At 44.2% G+C, this 21,006-nt stretch overlaps 1 protein-coding gene across 3 annotated transcripts in view; it reads left to right on the forward strand.

Annotated features, from left to right (window-relative positions):
• The window catches only part of TBC1D14 (TBC1 domain family member 14), a 93,605-nt gene that overhangs the window by 32,610 nt on the left and 39,989 nt on the right, over window positions 1–21,006 (forward strand). For 2 of the 3 annotated variants that reach the window (XM_066573317.1, XM_066573318.1), the window contains one exon: window positions 6,211–6,331. In XM_066573317.1, coding sequence (XP_066429414.1) covers window positions 6,211–6,331 — 121 coding nt within the window. Of the gene's footprint in view, window positions 1–6,210; window positions 6,332–19,948; window positions 20,099–21,006 lie in introns of those variants that run through there. The other variant, XM_066573319.1, reaches the window with a different exon arrangement.

Here is a 21,006-nt window from a genome sequence, read left to right on the forward strand (position 1 = left end):
AACCTGGTGAGGAGTTCCCTTTGAACAACTTCAGTCCAGAGATCCACTGAATGACGTATAGGCCTATTAACCTCCCATCTAGTAGAGCTGATTGTATCCATATGATATAATTACCCCAGATCGGGCCTGCTCGGATTGTTGGCTCCGTGTAGGTATGTTAATGTGAGTTAAACTATTAATAAGTAAATGCGGGTTTGTCACGCTTCTCTAATAACTAGCTGCGGTCTGTGATGAGCGGTGTGTCCGCAGTAATAGAGGCCCTCCTGCAGATGACTTATGAAGGGATCTGTACCTTCTATAATTCTTAGGGGTGTTCTCCATTTCCGGACTTGTGCTCCACGTTACTTGAGCCGACAGACACCAACTGTCTGCTAGGAGTGGTTTTTTTATTTCAGTGGTTGAGCTTTGATCCTGTTCTTGTATGTGAACAGGCCCCAAAAAAACAGAACAAAGATGGCTTCAACCAGCAGCAACCCAGATGTACAGCCGTGATAGGTTATGGGTGCACTTTACAATGTGGCAGAGGTTACACCCTTCTCGTTGTGCACTACCACCAAAATGGTCCCTTTCTTACTTTAATGGTCCAATTGATACTATGGGAAGATTTTAGCATTTGTGTTTGTGTTTTGTTTTTTTTTTTCCCCCTTCAGGCTAGTTTTTTCAAAACCACTATCCTTTTATGGTTCTCGCAGTGCTAGCCCAAGTTACATACTCCTAACTATGGTAACAATGTTATGTATTGACAAAGATGGTAATGTAGTATATAGGGCCGAAAAGAGACACCCGTCCATCCAGTTCAGCCTATTATCCTGCAATGTTGATCCAGATGAAGGCAAAAAACCCCAATGAGGTAGAAGTTAATTTTCCTCATGTTAGGGAAAATATGTATGTGTAAAATGCGCTCTCGGGCTAACTTCACATGGCCGAAAAAATTGTGAGACTTGTGCGTCGCGCAAATTTAAACCGCACTCTTTTGAATAGAGTCCTATACATGTGTGTCTTGGGTTTTTTTTCTCTTTCACCCGCATCGCAATGCGGGGTAAAAAATTGGGGCCTGTCCTATATTTTCACTTTCCTTTTGAATGCATCGCCCATTGTTTTCGATGGGACAAGAAAACTCAGCATATGGCGTACAATGTGCACGCAAGTGTGATGCAAAGTTTCCCATTGAAAGCAATGCGGAACACTTGCCGTTCCTGCCGTGTTGGAGCATCGCAGCTCTACTGAAGTGATGAGAGGCATTTGTTTTTTAAAGAAAAATGCCTCACATCTGCGGGTAAATTGCGTGTTGGCGAGCGTGATATCGGGCTGGGTTTCTTGGCCCAATATTGCATTTGGCCGTGTGTAGGTAGCCTTACATTTTGCTGGAGCCCCCAAGCTGCCACTAGCTGATTGTGATGAGCGTTTCATCGGAATTGGGAAATGTGCCCCCCCCCCCTGTGGTTCTGGGTGGTCCAGTATGTTTAATACTGGTGGAGACGCTGATGCAGTTGCAGTGTCATTTTCCCGGTCTGGGCTGACAAATGTCCAGCTGTTCTGATATTGATTTGTGTTTAGTTTAGAAATGTCAATATTGAAGCTTTAAGTGGACTTTCCGTTCTTGTGAAGTAACTTTAACAGCATTTACTGTGATTTGCCTCTCTAACAACTTGTTACAATTGTCCAACTTTCTGTTAGAAAATGTTAGGAGTTAAAAAAAAAAAAAAAAGAGAGAAAAATTAAATTGGGTTACAATCACCTTTTTACGATATTTGTACTTTAGTATTTATGACCATGATGATAATTCCTCGGTCAGGAAATCGTATTGACTGGTTTACCAAAAAGCTTACATTCTGCTCCCTTTGTCTATCTGTTCACAATGAACTTCCCATTTACTCTTATGGCTTTTCTCAGATAAATGGCATTGGGGTTACAGAACATCGGGGCTAAGCAGAATGTTATTGTTTTGGTCTTCCATTTTTAACAGGATTTCCCACAGTGTTGGACTGGGGTGCTGAGGGCCCACCACTAAAATATCATTCACACTGAACTATTTTAAATCGCATGAACCAATCAAAGAAAGATTATCGCATATAAAGGTGTGCGCAACTTAGATAGATTAACCGATGAACAAAATACCATAAAGTAGAGAGAGCCTTAACGTTCTGTCACTTTATGCTATTGATAACCTATTCCCAGGAAAGGTGATCAGCAGCGGGGATATGCCGCTCGAGATCCCTGCTGATCGTCTGGCCCGCTGTCGGTGCATTGGCGCTGGATGACCACGTTGGTGGTCAGGGACGGGTGTTAGGTTTCTTCCCTCCCATTGAAATCAGTGGTAGTTAAGCTGTCTATTACATCTCCAGCCCTGACCACTGATCTGGACATCTGGTGCTGCTGGTCGGGGCTGGAAGGGTAAAGGACAGCTTCGCTCCCAGACCTAAATTGCAGTGAAGTCATTTATTATACTTCCGGACCTAACAATTGATGTGGCTCCCTGGGCCCTCAGCACTGACAGTGGGCTGGATGATCAGCTGATTGGCAGGGACCTCAGGGATGGGTCATCAGTAATGTAAAGTGACAATTCCTTTATAGAATCCCCACACATTTATGTATAGTAATTACATGAATAAAGACAGAAGGTCACTCTTATAATTCATCCCCCATGGGGGCTTATAATGTCAACAATGGGCGACGTGAGATAGGACATGATGCTATGTACAATGCACAGGCCCCATCACAGCCTATATATACTGCCTTTCCTCCAGTCATCACTGCTCCGCTCCCCAGCATCCTGCACGCCGCAGTCTCGCACCTCCTACAGGGGGCAGTGCTAATCGCAATTTCACGATTCTGATGAAAATTAGTCTTGTTCCTCGGCAAAATGACAATTAATCAAATTAATTTAATTGCCCAGCCCTATTGGGATGACAGATATAAATTCATCATTTTGGCCTCTTTTAATCCTCCTACTGCTAAAGTCGATCCGTGTCTCCATAGAAGGCTTTAAAATCGCTGTGGGCACAATAGGGGAGTCTGTTTTAACTCTAGAAATAGCGGTCGCTGACTGGCACTAACTGGTGTGTTCCTTCCAGGTTTAAAAATGACTCCTGCGATTCTATTGGCTGTTCGGAGCTCCCACCATAATGGTTCCACCGCAGCAGGTGTCATGGGAAGACCCACTTATCTTACCGATTTAATGCAGTCATTTATTAAATTGTTACTTAAACTTTGCCATTCTTATATATCCATGATTAGTCCATCCGGTGCCATTTGTGGAAGCCATCGCACTCTCAAGGGGAGATTCTAATTGTAGCTAAAAGTGATAGTTCGTATTTTTTAATGTCCATACAGGGGATTCTCTGTATTGGAGTGGAGCTCTGACCACAGTAAGGGGATGTTATACAATACTAGACAGTCCATGGGATCCCAGCTAAAAGTGTACTGAAGTGACATAAAATGACCCACTGTGGAGGCCACCATTTTATAGGTTGGATCCGTGTGCGGTCTATGGCACAGTGATGATATGTACTTAGTCTGGGCTTCAGAAGCCCTTTTTATGGGCAGGTCTTGAACAAGCATTAGGCGAGATTCTGTAGACTGCAGCCTAGGTTGTAGCTGCTTTCCTTGGCTGGGGAAGCATCCTAAAACCTCTTGTAACTCCCTGAACTTGTCTGTCGAGGTCTTGTATAGAAGCGGTAACCAGTTAGATTTAATGTAGAAACTTGCATTGTCTTTATTTTTAAAGTGTGGTGGGTTTTTTTTTTTTTTTTTTTTTTTTTTTATGATAATGATTTCTCTTATTTTCCATCATTTTTAGCAGGCTTCACAAGAATCTTGCATGAGTTTGATGCGTTACGAGAGGCACAAAATTCGTGCAAATATAAAACTGTTCTGTTGAATGGTGTCATATACATGAGCGATGATTCCCTCACAAGAAAACGTTGTATGAAGACACCCTGACTTGTGCTTAGGGGAGGGTATTGTAATTGGTGGTAATGGGACGATTTAGCTGATAACTTTAGGGGGGGATTATGGCCGACACTGGGGCCTCTAGCAATAGGGCCCATCCCATTGTGTCATCCCATCTTCTAACTTGCTGGTGAACAGCTGATCACTGTGGATCTGATGGTGACATCCGAAAATGTATTCAAGTGATAATACATGGCAAGCATTTAAATGACCTTCACTTCAAGCAGCACTTTATTACACTACTGCCCTCTCCAAAGCGGCTCGCTCTTCCCGGGTTCAGATCCTGTCTCTGCTGTGTCTTTCCACTCTGAATAGTAGGGAGCGAATACAAGTGGTGGACGCTATTCGCTAACAACGTACTTGCAGTTGGAAAGGTGGAATATCCCTCTTTTTAATGGGAACTTATCACCCGGTTCATGCTGCCCAAACCATGGGTAGAATAGCCCCAGGGCATGTCTGCACGTCACGCATGTTATACTTTGAAACCCTCCAGCGTCACAGAATAAACCTACTTTTGAAGTATTACTGGGAAGGGATGTGAGCGGGGAGATCAGGCCAGTAAGCTCAAACCTTTGTTCCAGCTCCTTTCGGAGTCATTGCTTTTAGAGTATGTCTGTCCTGAAACGCCACAATGTTTCAGAGCAAAACATGGATGCGATGTACATACCTGACTCTGGTCGGACAGCATTAGCCTGGTGATAGGATCCCTTTAAAGGGAGTCTGTTACCTACTTTTAACCTTATTTTTAGAATGGGTGGACTACTTAGTAGCACCGCTCAATGCATTGAGCGCCAACTTCCAGCGTTGACACCAGGGGAACGACGGAAGTCTAAAAACTTACATCCCCAGATTCCATGGGTCCCCTACTATCAGCCTATAAGTTTAGGCTGCTTGTACACAACCTATTATCATTCCGATTGCTGCGATCCAACGAGTATCTGAATGATAATCGTTCAGCATAGAATGTATGCACCGTATGAACGACGAGCCAGAGGCCTTTAGTAGTTTTCAGTTTCCTAGCTATGACATGGTAGCTGCTGCAGTTCTGTCCCTCAGCAGTTCTTGAACTAGCCAGATCCTGTCAAAGCACAAAGCAAGATTCCAGCCACATAGATGTAAAACTAGTTCATTATTATGTGCCGATCTGCATTGCTTACTGATCTCCACATGGCTTTGTTCAGTATAGCCGGCCTTGAACATAAAAGCGTGATGTGTATAGCGAATGGCAATGAAATCCTCAAAGAGGGAACTGGAACTAAATTGTATCTGGTCATGTAAAGATGTAAGAAAAGGACATTGGTTGAAGTGTGAGTTCGGTAACCTGCATTCCTAAAACAAGGAATGTTTGTTTGTTTGTGTTTCCCACGGCAATAATCTGCACGCAGGGAACGCTTTCCATAGGATGACTATGGAAAGTGCAGCGCAAATGTCCACAAGCGTTGAAAAGATCACGGCATGCTGCAATTTGACGCAATTATCTGCAATTAACCTATCATTATAGATAGGTTCATTGTGGAAAATCGCGGTGCCAAAGTGCTCCCCAGCAGCAGCTCCCGCCGTGTAAAGAAACGCGGTGGGATATCGCTACGCCCGTGGACAGGCGGCCTTATTAAACATCCCCTGTAAAGCACCCTACTTCTTTTTTTTTCACTTTCTGATTATATGTCTGGTTTTGGGACAAAATGCTGTCCCCGGACAGGAGCGGCAGGGGGTGTATTATATGCATTTTTTTTTTTTCTCCAATCCACCAATTGCCCAGTTTATGTTCACCCATCCAAGATGGCTGTAGCAATGTTCTAACTACCTAATGCATGCTTTGCACTGCTCTGATTGGCCAGTGCTGTTCGCATGAGCAGCTCCGGCTTCCAATGCACTATACCTCTGCTCTCCGAATGGCCAATCACTAACCATGCACTGTGGAGATTAGGTAGTCTGAAGATTGAATCAGCCAACTGATCCTGCCCTTGGCTGCCTGAAACTGGAACTGGTGGGATCAGGAGGGGCAGTAGAGAAGAACTGCAGGTAATATACCCCCTCTGGTCCTAAAACAGCATTTTGTCCCAAAACCAGAGGTCGCTTTAAAGGTGAATTTGACCCCATTATCAGTTCTCTTTAGGTATAGTCTACTTTTTATAGTTGCATAAAACCTACATCTTCTAATATGTAATGCTATGACATTTGTCGGGGGAGGGGGTTTCCTCAGCTTTTTGAAACAGAAATTGGTCCGTAGCATTACTAATACTTTATCCTGTCTTGTAGGAACATTTTTGCACGGAAGAAGAGTGTACAACTGGAAAAACAGAATGAGATCGGATGGAAACTATTTGGAAAAATTCCTCCTCGTGAAACTCAGCAGAGCCATCCCCAGAAAACACAAAAGGTATTTGTCTATATGATTCGTTCTCGTATTTCCTGCTCCCTGTGACCTCAGGTCTCGTGCAATACAAGGAAGCCAGCAAAACCTGAACCTGGCGGCTATGCCTTCAAGCACAGGACATGTTCGCTTGTGACCAATGCGTATTACAATCAGAGCTCACATGTCCTTCAAGGGTATGTTCACCATTGTAAATATATTAATCCAGAGCATCTAAAATAAAATGATAACGCATCTTTGCAAGTAATCTTGATTTAAACCCCTCGCTACTATTTAGTGGATGCAGATCTATGTGTCGGTACAGCTAGACTGCAGACATCCCCTATACAATCTGATTGTGTCCATGCTTCCTTCTGTGCTTCTCCTTCTTGCTCACATACATTTGTTACATTAGCAAGAAGTCGGACTGTTGAAAGAGCATGACCCTGTCTTATATTAATTTTTGCCCCAAAAGAGGCACAGTGACTTATTTTCAGGTGGTTTTAGAATACTCCCCTTGCAGCCAGCACTAGGGTCCCTCGCGCTAGTCTCCATCGCTTCAGGCTTCCATGTCCTCCAGCACATCGACAGAGCAGTTCTTCCTGGTAGTGGGGCTTGAATACCCTGCCTCCGGTAAGCTAATACTCTGGTTAATTGAGTGCCGTGTCAGCCAATGAAAGCTGGCGCTCGATTAACCAATGAATGGCTGTGATTGGTTAATTGAGTGCCGTGTCAGCCAATGAAAGCCGGCGCTCGATTAACCAATCGGAGTATTAGCTTGCCAGAGGTGGGGTATTCAAGCCCCGCTACCAGGAAGAACTGCTCTGTCGGTGTGCAGGGGGACGCAGCAGCGCTGCAGCCCAGTGAAAGGGACCCGAATGACCGCTGCAAGGGGAGTATTGTTGTCGTTTTTTTAAATTTAATTATTTATTTATTTATTTTATTTACATGAAGAATAGCTAGGGCTGATTTTGGGGTGTGGGCTTATTTCAAGCTCCCTCACCCCAAAAATCAAGGTAGGTCCTATTATCGGGGAAACACAGTAGTAGTCGCACAAATGACTCCCAATAGTGTCTTTCTTATAAATTCTTCCTAGATTTGGTCCCGTGTGTCAAGTGGACAGTTCCCACCTCTCCATCAATCAAGTTTGATGTCCTCTCTTCAGAGTGAGTGGTGGAGATCACCCACTTGACACATTCATAGCATCGGAAGCTAAATTTAAGAAGACCCTAAAGAGGAGTAAGGACACTATCCTACCAAAAGTAACTGGACAACTGAGCAAAAGTGAAAAGTGGTATTTACATATATTACATGTCACAACGTGATTTGTGACAAAGAGCGTTGTCTTGTTGGAAGTGTTGCTGACCGCTCCCAGAGTATTGTCTAGAATGTCAGGGTACATCTGTGTTCATGGGTCTTGCCTTTACAAGCAACAAACAGAGACCATGCCACGTAAAACATCCCCAGAACATAACCACCTGCGCCATTCTTAACTGTTGGCACAACACAGTCGGGTAAAAGGTGTTTCCCCAGGCTCCTCCACACCCAGGTAAGGGCCCACTTACAAGTAACGATTGTCGCTCAAACTAATTAAATTTTTTATTTGCTTTGTTTCTTGCTCACGATCAGCCAGCATAAGAATCATTGGCGGCTCGCTCGCTTCTCGTTATGTTTAGTGTTTCATATATTATGTGACCTGCTGAACGAGCAGTGAACAATTCTTAGCGACTATCTGCTTGTCTAAACATTCTGCACGAGCAACTGCAAACACATGAGCGGGGACTCTAATGCACTCAATCAAACCCTAATCTGCTCATGTGGAAGGAGCAGTAGTCCATCTGGTTTGAAGATGGAGTAGCGTGATTTGTCACTCCATAGAACATTCTTCCACTGCCCAACTGTCCGTTGCAGATAAGCCGATGCATCTTTCTTCAGAGAAATCGCCAGACATTCTCAGGATGGATGGAGGAAAAAAAACAGCTGAAGTGTATCAGACGTTTAAGGCTGATTTAGACACAGCGATGATCGTTTTGTCTAACTGCACTGACATTGTGCAGTTTTCGTTAAGCCGTCGCTGATCTTTCAGCATGCTGTCTCAGGAATTGACAGCAGGATATAGCTGATACTATTGTTTCTGCTGTATCTCGCTCCCTGAAGACAGGCGGGGTATGAAGAACACAGCGGTCCAGCATTAGACGGACCCAGTTGACTCTAATAGTGTCCATTTGGTCTCCATTCGGCTGCCTAGCATTTTACTGGACGAAAAAGTCCTACATGTAGGACTTTCTTCCTGCATTTTGTGCCGGATCTGCAAGGGAACCTCAGAACGGAGTTCCCTAACCCTAATAGCCTTGGTGGTATAGGAGGCATCTTAAAGGGGTTGTCTCGCGGCAGCAAGTGGGGTTATACACTTCTGTATGGCCATATTAATGCACTTTGTAATATACATCGTGCATTAAATATGAGCCATACAGAAGTTATTCACTTACCTTCCCTGCGCTGGCGTCCCCGTCTTCATGGCTCCGTCTAACTTCAGTGTCTAATCGCCCGATTTAGACGCGCTTGCGCAAAAGGGTCTTCTGCCTTCGGCTCGGTTCGGCAGCAGCGGCGTTCTGGCTCCGCCCCCTTCTACGCGTCATCACGTAGCTCCGCCCCGTCACGTGTGCACGATGTATATTACAAAGTGCATTAATATGGCCATACAGAAGTGCTGAACCCCACTTGCTTTCGCGAGACAACCCCTTTAAGGCTTTGATCAGTTGTCTCAATTCTCAGATAATTCTTTAAGCAGACAGTGATCTTGAATTCTGTATGACTGTTAGAAAACACTGTATTTTATGATTTTCTTGGGATTCTTCCTGCAACCTGGGATAAAATGTAAATAACACCTAATGATGGTTCATGAATAAACCATAACAAACTGTACGTCGCCTGTACGGTCTCAATTATTAATGCCCCTATTCCCAGTATACCCAGCCTCTCGTACGCTGCAGCGCTGAGATCTGTTTCTACATGCCTGTGCTAAAGACGTGGGGACAGGAGCTGTAGCTTATGCTCCACATGCATCTAAAGCATTGTACCATTGTATCATCTGTCTATCTGTATAAATGCACTCTAAAATTTGTTGACTACCACCCCGGTATCATGTAAAGGGGCTTATCCAGTGTTCAGTAATGGCTTATTTTCAGGATAGGCCATCTATTCTTAATTGGTGGGATCCGCTGCCCTGTACCCCACAATTTGGCTGAATGAAGGGGCCGCAGCTCTTATACTAGTGCTGTAGCCTCTTCAATGTTTACATCAGAGTATGATCAAGTGAGGACACAGAATGGGCGCTGTAAAGAAAAACTACGGCTTTCGGAGTACCCACAGGATTGTACTGATAACTTTGGTTAAACTTCAGCTCTTGCACTACGGCCCCCTTTATCTGCTAATCGTGGGGTCCCAGGTGATGGAAACCCACCAATTGGATATTGATGGCCTATCCAGAGGGTAGGCCATTAATTTTTAAAGTCTAGCTGGCCCATTTAAACTTTGCAGATGATAAAAGTGCAAAATCCAGTAGGAGTAGCCAATGGTCACAGTGCTATGCTAGTATTTGCACCCTTCAGATGTCCCACTTGCCATAAGTAATGTTATATTTTTTTTATCTTTAACTAAAATGTAACATATTGTAAGCGATTTGCACAGTTAGAAGCGTTCTCTTCACTATGGCAGCAGCTTTCTGTGGCTGAGTTGCTCTGGACAAAACTACTCCATATGGGCCATTTATGGCAGATTAGTATATGGTGGGCTTTTCTTACTCAGGATCAGAAAAATAAAGCTCAGACTCCTAGAAAGAAATATTTAGAAACTTCTCAGAATGGATTTTTAAACCTATCTAAAGGGATATTTGAATCACAGCAAGTTGATAACTTAATGATTGATGGGGATCTGACTGCTAGCATCCCCACCAATTCCAAATTTCCGTCCTGGCGCATCGCGAAGCTCGTGCTGAAAGCTGCCATCTGAGCCTCCGTTCAGGTTCCCTGTTGGCAGATTTGACTGACTGAATAGCACTGAACCTAAGGGATATCAGAGCATCATGGTTTACCATGACTCAAGGCTGATGGCTCTCCCCAGGCTGAAATGGCTGGCATTCTTGGGAGTGATCCTTGACTCTCACTCCCAGTGCTCATCTCTCCCATCAGACAGAAAACAACAAATTTTGAAATCTGTGAATTCCTTTTATAAAAATACTCAGGTCTTGATTAGAGAGGCCATGAAAATTTTGGGGTTAGTGACGTAATATATAAATTATTATACCCTGGGCTCAACTGCGTAGCTGATGCTTACAGTGCCTTATTTCGAAAAAGTGGGATAAACACCAGCCCTCTTTAGACGAGAAAATTGTGATACCACCCCAGGTTAAGAAATCGCCAAAATGGTGGATGTCCCCTAATAACCTCGCTTGAACCACATGGGTACAAGACCAACACTTGCTACTTACAACTGGCGCAAGTAAAACCAGTTGGGGAGCCCGTATACAGGGAAAAAATACCCAGGGGTCATGGGACTTCCACGCGAGAGCCCAGTCTTCCAACTTTAGAGAACTATGAGCAGTGTGGGAGGCCCTGCGTAGTATGGAGTCACACGTTAAAGGGAAACATGTTAAGGTCTTTTCTGACAAGATAACTACTGTATCCCTTACTCGTCATCAGGGGGGGGCGGGCACCAGGAATCCATGACTAAAACGTCTGCTAGCCAAAATCCTGTTCTGGGCAGAATGTCTCACCCTGTCTCAAACATGTCTTCCACATAAAAGGAGCAAGGAACCCCGTGGCAGATTACCTGAGCAGGAAGAGGATAGACCCAGGAGAATGGTCCCTTCACCCTCAGGTTTTGCCAACTTTTCACGGAACAGTGGGTTCTTACCCAAGTGGACCTCTTCACCACAAAGAAAAATACCCTATGCCAACAGTTTTTTGTTTGTTTTTTTTTCCCCCCGAAACACAAACGGGGCGCTGGGCATAGACAAACTTTCCCACAAATGGGACTGGGATCTCGTTTTTGCCTTTCCTACCTTCCCATTGATGCCTCACGTCGTCATAGTTCAGAGATCAAAGGCGGCAGTGATACTGATTGCCCCTTATTGAGCCTAAAGACTCTGGTTCCCCTTACTCAAGTCCCTGTCTATTAAGTAGCCTTTCCACCTGCTGACTAGGTCGGACCTTCTGCTCCAGGTACCATTACAATACCCCGAGGTTCACGAGCTAAAGCTGACAGCCTGGATATTTAGTGGGCGAAGCTCCAGAGGCAGGGCCTACCCAACAGAGTGATATCTACCTTATGTAAGACCCATAAACCCTCAAAGCGGTTTATTCGAAAGTCTGGGAAAAGTTTTCAGAATGGAAAAGTTGTGACATCCCGGATTCTCTCCAACCAAAAATTCCTGAAATTCTGGACTTCTTACAAGCGGGACTAGTTCAGGTGGCAGGTCTGAGGACCTTCTACGACTACCCACTAGCTGAACATAGATGGGTTAGGAGATTTCTAAAGGGCACAGTTAGGCTCCTTCCATTCATTTACAAAACAGTTCCCCCATGGGATCAAAATCTGGTTCTACAGTCTTTGTGAACTTCTATTTGAAACCCTACTCGGTCTGCCACTAAATATGCAGACCTTCAAGGTAGCATTTCTGGTAGCAGTGACGTCAGCCAGAAGAATAGGTGAAATTTCAGGCCCTTTTCCTGCAAAGCGCCCTACATGATACACAATGATAAAATAGTCTTTAAACTTGACTCATTCTTTCAACCCAAAGTATTAACTAGTTTTCATAGGGAACAGGTGATAACCCTCCCCTCCTTTTTGTCAGAGACCTTGAAACAAAGTGCAAAAGTTTCATCACTTAGATGTTAGAAGAGCTGTTCTAATGTACTTAGAAGCAACTAAAAAATTCAGAAAGACTGATAGTCTGTTCAATTCCAGGCACCGGCCAAGGGAAAGGTCGTGTCTAAGGATTCGATCACCTGGTGGGTCAAAGGGGCGATAGAGGCCTACAAAGCCCAAGACCTTCCTCCCCCTGAAGGACTCAAAGCCCATTCTGCAAGAGCCAAATCTTGTTCTTGGGCTGAAAGGGCGCAGGCCTCCTCAGACCAAATCTGTAGGGCCGCTACATGGTCCAACGTACGTACATTTGTTAAGCATTATCGCTTAGATTTAGAGGCCAAGTGGTGACTTGGTCTTCGGTAGAAAGGTTCTACAAGCCGTAGTCCCACCCTAAGCCAATTTAATATGGTACTTCTCCATGTGTAAGCTGTGATGACGATGAAGGGGAAGGCAGGGATTATTCTTGCCAATAATACCCATTCTAGAGTCATCCTGACAGCATACGGGCTTACCCTCCATATTTATGTTGTTCTAAAGTACTGACACGTGAAGGAAATGTGTTGTAAGATCCTTTAATTTGGTGTTATCTGACGATGATTCATAATAAAACTAGGTTAGTTGAAAAAAAGCTGAGTCACTGTAGTCATTTGGTACACACTGGTGATCCGGCGGAGGGGAGGTGCCTTTATACTTTCCTCCTTGTCCCTGCAGAGATCAAGGGGGCAACCTCCATGTGTATGCTGCCCTCCGAGATGTGCAATCCCTACCTTCCCAGATATGTAAAACAAAAGCTGTCAGGTGGAGACTGTGATGAAATGATAAACAATACTTGTCACTTTACGCCCTCACCGTTGTGATACATTCCTCTGGTCTTTGTTTATATGGCTGCAATGACATTTATGAACAGCTGGTCTCAGAGGTCTCGTGCCATAGAATGCTGAGGCAAGTGATTGGCTGCACAAGGATATAAGGGTATAGGTGGGGTCTAATGCCCCTTTTTACATGGGACACGAATCTAGCGATTCTCATTTAACCCGAAGAAGCGAGCTGGTGACATCCGTACCAGCTTGCACCCACTCGGGCAGCCTGTTTAGACTGCGCAATACTTGTTGAACATTTTTTTTTTTTTTTTCTTCCCACATGGCGATGCAATGCGAGGAAAATAATCGCAGCATGTTCTATCTTTTGGGCGTTCCCTCAGAACACCTCATCCATTGTTTTCAATGGGGCCGGCTAAAACATCGCATGGCGTGCAATGCAAGGTTTTTCATTGAAAACAATAGGAAATACTTGCTGATCCTCTGGCACGGCTGATCACTACTTCCCTGAAATTTTTAACACGACAACGCCTCGCACCCACAGGGAAATTGCACGTTGGCGAGCGCATTATTGGGCTGAGTTTCACAGACCGATATCTCACTTGCCCGTGTAAAATTAGACTGGAAGGGTAAAATGACCCTGCAGTGATAGGCGAAGGAGGACATTGGACCCCTATTCTCGGAATCGCTGAGCCCCCCCCCCCCCCCCCCCATTTTCCTTGGATAGGGGATCACTTGTGATCCCGCTATGGCCCCTTTTAAGCACTTTAATGCTGGGTCTTTTTAACAAAAACCTCTATCTGAGGAAGAACTCTCATACAACACATTGCCGTCTTAGTTAGCAGTGCTGTTACAATTGGCCTATACTAAACAGATACAGATGAGAACTGCCCAATGCTTGTCCTTATTGGAACAGCTGGGATGATTAAACTAATTAGGAATGTAATGAATCTTCCTGTGAAAGTAAAATGTCTTAGTAAGAAGATTACGCATTTCTCAGGCAGCAATCACCTCTCCTTCCTTGTGCTGTGGAACTCATGGTTGACCTCTTTTGTGCTACTCTGGTAACTATATCATGACATCGGTCTACATACAAGGTTTGGAATGATAATCGCTTCATGTATTTGTGTCTGATGATCTCGGAGATAATCTCTTCATGTAAATGGCCCTTACACCCATACTTATGGAGATCTCAATGAAGATGAGGATTCCTAATAACTATCCTGTGTAAATAAGAAAATACTCCAGACTATTGCAGGGGTTGTACAGGATTAGTAAAACATGGCTGCTTTCTTCCAGAAATGGCAAGACGCCTGCAACACGATCATGTTGTCTGGGGTTACAGTTTAGGCCCATTGAAGTGGATTGGACGGAGCTGCAAAACAGGACACAATCAATGGACAGGTGTGCTGTTTTGGGGAGAAAAACCAGACCTAATCTATAACCCCTTTTAAGATATTGTAAGCCCTTTTATGGTGATTACTAGTAATAAAGTAGCATTATTTCCTTCCAAATATCAGCTGTGTTGGGTACACCGGGTGTCGGCTGTATTTGGCATCTGTCCGGAATTGGAAAGGACTCTGGCTGTTTTGCCCTTTTTTTTTTTTAGATGCACTGTCAGTACACAAGACAGTCTGGAAACCTTTAAGGTACAATATACTGTAAAACTTCAGGAGGGGGAGGACGAGGAAAGTAAAAATAAGATTGTTTTAAAGAAGACTTGGTATTGTGATGTTCCTAATAAAAGTCCAGTTCATTAAAATACCATGTTTAGACTACATGGTAAGTGCTGTCAGAAAATATGCAATGCCTTAACTGTACTTCTGTTTTTTTTTTTCTTGGAGATATGGCAAAATATAGAGAACATGTCATTTTTAGCACACCCTAAACACCATAAAAACGGCTTCAACCCCAAAAAATGACAACATTTTGTTTTTCTTTTCATTTCACCTTACTTAATGTACTGATCAAATTTGCCAAATGACACAAAGCTAGGAGGGATAGCTAACACTAGGGAAGAGAGTATTCAAAAAGATTTGGACAAGCTTGAACAGTGTGCGGCAACTAACAGAATGGTATTTTACAAGGAGAAATGCAAAGTCCTACATCTGGGCAAGAAAAATAAAAACAAAAAGCACGTACAGAATGGGAGGAATTGGGCTAAGCAGCGGCACATGTGAAAAAGACTTGGGCATACTAATAGATCACAGACTGAACATGAGTCCATAGTGTGATGCAGCAGCCAAGAAGGCAAACACAATTCTGGGATGTATTAAGAGAAGCATAGCGTCTAGATCACGTGAGGTAATTATCTCCCTCTACTCTCCCTTAGACAGACCTCATCTGGAATACTGTGTCCAGTTCTGGGCACCCCACTTTAAAAAAAGACAAAGACAAACAGGAGCAAGTTCAGAGAAGTTACCAAGATGGTGAGCGGTCTGCAAATTGCGTCCTATGAGGAACTATTAAAGAATCTGGGAATGTTTAGCTTGCAAAGAAGGCTGAGAGGAGACCTAATAGCTGTCTACAAATATCTGAAGGGCTGTCACAGTGCAGAGGGATCAGCCCTATTCTCATCTGTACAAGGAAAGACTAGAAACAATGGGATGAAACTAAAAGGGAGGAGACACAAATTAGATATTAGAAAAACACTTTCTCACAGTGTGAGGGTGATGAACGAGTGGTGCAGGTTACCACGGGAGAGGGTTAGTTTTCCCTCCATGGAAATGTTCAAAGAAAGGCTGGACAAATATCTGTCTGGGATGATTTTAGGTCTGATTCCATGCGTACCTGCTTTTTCTTTTCTTCAATCTGTACTGCAGACATGTAATCGCCATTGGACACGTACATTAGAGAGATTTTTTATTTATTTATTTATTTTTATAAAGCTCATGCTTTTTCCGCATCATCACCTAGTGATCATGCGGAATCTGCAACCTTTCTGCAATGTCAATTGTGCAGGTGCCGCAGATCAGATTGCTTCCATTGACTTCAATGGAAGCCGTCAGCGCAAAAATGAAGCATGTTGCAAATTTTTATTTATTTATTTTTTTAATTCCATCCGCGAGCTGGAACCGCAATTGGTTTCCGCTCGTGTGCATGAAGAATCACTTCTCCATAACCTGCTATGGCTGATATTTGCTGCGGAATATGGAGGCAGACACACCCGCTCCAGATTCCGCCATGCAATCTGCCCGTGTGCATAAGGCATAACAACTTAACGATCCAGGAGCCGAGCCTGCTTCATACAATGTGGATGCTGGCTGTTTCTTACAGCTGACACCCGTCTGCCACAGCTACAATTTGCATTCCTTCTGATCGCAGCTGTTAGGCTCGGTTCACGTGGGGCGGAATTGTCACAGAATTTCCGTGCAGACTTTCTGCACGGAAGTTCCGCCTGCAATCTTAATCCCAGGATTACGCCTCATGTCCACGAGCACGCACGGTTTCCCAGTGCAGAATCCCGTAGTGGATTCCAGCCGTGCCCACAGACAAATGTTTTTTTTTGGCTTCCTCACCTGTCTGGACGTGGCACCAGTCTCCTCCATTGCGGCCGGATCTTCTTTCTTCTGCAGGGCGGATGCAGTCGGGACACTGGCGACGTGTCATGCGTATACACTTTTTTAAAATTTTTTTAAAATATATTCTAAATGTCCTACTCGTCCGCCGCAGGAAAACCGCAGAAAATAGAGCATGCTGCGTTTTTTTTTGTTTTTTTTTATCCCGCGCGCGCAGTACGTATGCCCGGATGAAATGACATCTGAAGGTATTTAATTACATGTGGATGCCCAATGCATGTCTATGGGCACATTGAACTGCAGGTGACCCGTGCGGATTCCACAATTCAATTTTGCCCGTGGACATGAGGCCTTAAGCAGCAAAGTGAATGAGATTTGCAAAAACCTCGTCCACACGCTGTGGCCAAGCCATGCTGAAACTGACATGCGGCGTGGAATTAAGCCTTAAGCCTTTAAGCCTTTAAATGCGCTGATCAGAGTTCAGGGGTCCTCAACTGTCTCCACAATTAGATTGTTCCATTTGGTGGCCATGGCACCCGGGGGCCTTCTGAAAGCCCCTCAATGCTGCTGCACACTGCCTATCCAGCCATGCCTGTGGCTTGATAGACTGCTGTCAGATCGCAGTATAATGTAATATTCTAGTATTACATCATACTGCAGGAACGATCAATATGGTCAACAAAAAATAGTGATGAAGCATCAGACTGCTGTTCTGGCCTCATTCAGCAGATTTTGGCTTCTCAGCGACAGAATCTGTTTCTTGGAATTTGAAAATAAGTTTGGCAACCGCACTGCGGGTAATGGGAGGTCTGGATGGGGGATGTTTAAAATCTGTGATGACACATGGGCTTCGTTCACCTGACAGAAGGACGATCTCAACATGTTTGGCTTGAGAGAACACCATCATTCATATTGCCTGTAATGAAAGAGTGTGTTAAAGGGGTTGTCCTGCGAAAGCAAGTGGGGTTCAGCACTTCTGTATGGCCATATTAATGCACTTTGTAATGTACATCGTGCATTAATTATGAGCCATACAGAAGTTATTCACTTACCTGCTCCGTTGCTGGCGTCCTCGTCTCCATGGTGCCGTCTAATTTCAGCGTCTAATCTCCCGATTAGACGTGCTTGCGCAGTCCGGTCTTCTCCCTTCTGAATGGGGCCGCTCGTGCCGGAGAGCTGGTCTTCGTAGCTCCGCCCCGTCACGTGTACCGATTCCAGCCAATCAGGAGGCTGGAATCGGCAATGGACCGCACAGAGCCCACGGTGCACCATGGGAGAAGACCCGCGGTGCATCGTGGGTGAAGATCCTGGCGGCCATCTTGCTAAGGTAAGAAAGAAGTCGCCGCAGAGCGGGGATTCGGGTAAGTACTAAACAGGTGGTTTTTTTTTGGTTTTTTTTTAACCCATCCCTTGTGTTTGTTCCGAACGGGGGGCCTATTGAAAAAAAAAAAAAACCCGTTTCGGCGCGGGACAACCCCTTTAACTTGATTTGTTCTCATATGTTTAGAATGAAGCACATCATTTTTTTTTTTTTTTTTGTAGTGAAAATCGCTGATAGTTTGCTATATCGCACATCTACCTTCCCAATGGAAAAATTAGTTGAATCCAAAATAATGGCATTCAAAATGGCTGTCATATTGGTCACATGGTCTAACCGGTTTACCCCTTTGACAAATGGTAATACAATTTTGCATACTAGCTGCTAGGAAAAAGCTTTCTTTCTATATGGGTGTTCCCACACTCTTGAGACGCCCTCTACCGCACCAGCCATTATACTGATGCGGTCAGTGCCTTGCAGTGTATACATAGAGCCCACTACTTGTCTGTGTGAAGGTATTCCAGGTTCTCACATTCTTTACAGCATTTACATACATTATAACCTGAGGGTCTTCTGTAACCTTGTATACAGTCGTTGTACCATACACCCCCCCCCCCCCCCCTAATGTATATACGTTAATGTTGAATATATGTACTATTAGACTTTCTTAGGGCTCATAACACTGGCGAGAAAATTGTGCAGGTTTTTTTTTTTTTCTCGCGATGCAAGAGTGAGTGGAAACGCATTATTATGAAACCAATGATTTTTAATGGGTTTTTTTATTCTCATTTGCGATGTTTTCACTCCTGCGATGCTGCGTTTAACAAAAAAAAAAAAAATAGCATGTTCTTTTTTTGCCGTTATCGCCCATCAATTTCAATGGGGCCGGCGGCAGCAACGCTGGCCCTATTGAAAAACGTTGGGAGAACCTCACGATCCCCTGCTGCAGCTGTCACAACCACAGGGGGGATAAAGGGAACCCCTGCAGGGATGCGGGGCTGATTTCAGATAAACGCCTCGCATCCAGGGGTTTTCAGAAGAATTGCGAGGGCGATATTGCGCCGTGAATCGCGGCATGGTATCGCCCTCGCCAGTGTGCAGGAGGCCCTTAAGTGAATGATCAACGAACTGCCCACAGCTCCCTTGGAATGAGACTGAGCTGCATTACCACACACAACCTGCAGACGGGTGTAATGCTGTTTTTGGAAGAAAGCAGCTATTTTTCTAATCCTTTACCCCTTTTTAAATCTTTTGTTTGGCCTTTTTATCATTGCTACAATGTTGCAAGTCCGTTGTATGACATTACCTCTGGGGTGTTTAATAATTTAATGCACAGGCAGCATTTGAGTCAGCAAAAGCATCAACAGAAAAGGACTGAAGGAGTCTTAGAGGAAAGATAGAAAAACACACTTTGTCAAGAAATAAAAAGGAATTCCCTAGGAGTTGTCGCTTTGCTGCAAAACTTTGCATGCAGTTGGATCCTTCCATATCCGCCTCAGATGTGAGTTGTGGGGTGATTTAGATGAACAGTCTCGCCTCCTGATTATTTTTGTTCGATTATTTTTTTTCCCCAGCCTTGCTTGTAAATCTATTTTATCACATCTTTCGGCTCTCACCCCTGATACATTGATTTTGCATACACACATCTGTTTTCCCAAGTTTGTAATTGGAACACTTCTAGTGTATATATGTACATTTTCTTCATTCATTCCATCCAGTCTAATGTTTCTATTGACTTTTACAGCTACATTTCACAGTCCAGATAAGCGCTTTTTTTTTTTTTTGTAGCAGAATTGGGCATGCTGCTACTTGCAGTTCCATTAGAGAAAAAGCTGTAGCTGAATGTAAAATAAGTGTTTTGTAAAGCGCACAATCAGGCTTTGCCTTGCGCTTCTTCATATTCACAGCTGGGGAGGAGATTCCCACCCGTCAAGTAACAGGAGGTCTCTAGAGACGTGAGCCATTCTTGTGTACGGTATTCTGTAGCCAGGCATATGAGGAGAGGCTGGAGCGAGTTGATTGGATGTATTGCATCTGCAGTTGATTAAAATGGCTTTTGCAGGCTGCTCGCCCATCTCCTTTGAAGAAAGCAGCTGACAGCAGGGATGCACGTGATGGGCCTCTGAGGGCAGTCTGGCATGCTGTGCTCGCTGTTATGGGGCTACTGGGATGGTTCAGCTGCAGCCGCTCTCTTACATGCTGGGGGCTTATTGTGATGCCAGTCGGGATGGGGCAGCAGGTTCTGGGTCTCTGAGGGACTGCAGCTTTCATGGTGAGTCAGTGTGCAGCATCACTATGTCTTCCGAGGTGCAGCGTTTCCAGTGGGACACTATGGATACTGCCCTGTCAGCGGAGCACCAGCTGCTGCCAGGTGACCTTGTAGGGTAGCCATGCACCATATCCTGCAGGGTCTTTGTTACCTTCCTGCTTCTAGTGGAAGGATGTTTAAATCTGTTCTATAATCTACATATTATATATACTTCTACTGCAATATATTTAGTACGATCTTGAAATATTTTGGCCTTTATTGGATTATATTTAATGCATTAACTGCCATTCTGCTAAGGTGGTTTGTTGTTTTTTTTACTTTCTTTAGGATCTATTACAGGGTTCAGTTGTTTCCTCCTGTAACATGCATTACATATGGTGTACCTCTTGTATAATTAATGCAGCCATGAAAGTGGATAGAGGTTGACGGTGTTTTGTTCCTCCCTGTGCTGTCCAACCTGTGTGGTGCTGGGATACATTTGAGACTTGTAATGTAACAGTTCAGTGAAAAGAGTGATACAGAATTAATTTTTTGCTTTCTCCCACTAATGCCAATTTGTGATTTCCCTATGCACTCTATCATGTACCGGCAACTACTGATGTCTTGTGGTAAATCAAAAGTAGATCCAATGTCTAGGGGGTTATTGATGACAATAAGTTATTCATGGCGTGCAGCAGGGTAACACTATATCCCTGATGTTTGTGGGCTCTAACTGGATATGGACTACATGGTAAAAGGGCATTAACTTTAATGCTAGTCTAATAGCCTAGCCTGCCTGTGTCTCATCAATCTTGTAATATATACTTTTCATTTATTTTAATTTATTTTTTTGTTTTAACACTGTAACTAAAGCTGAAGTGGCTGCCACTAGGGGTCTCCCTTCCAGCTCCTCTGCAATCCTCTGCCTGCTA

The sequence above is a fragment of the Eleutherodactylus coqui genome, chromosome 7, assembly GCF_035609145.1.
Source record: "Eleutherodactylus coqui strain aEleCoq1 chromosome 7, aEleCoq1.hap1, whole genome shotgun sequence".
NCBI classification, from domain to species: Eukaryota; Metazoa; Chordata; class Amphibia; order Anura; family Eleutherodactylidae; genus Eleutherodactylus; species Eleutherodactylus coqui.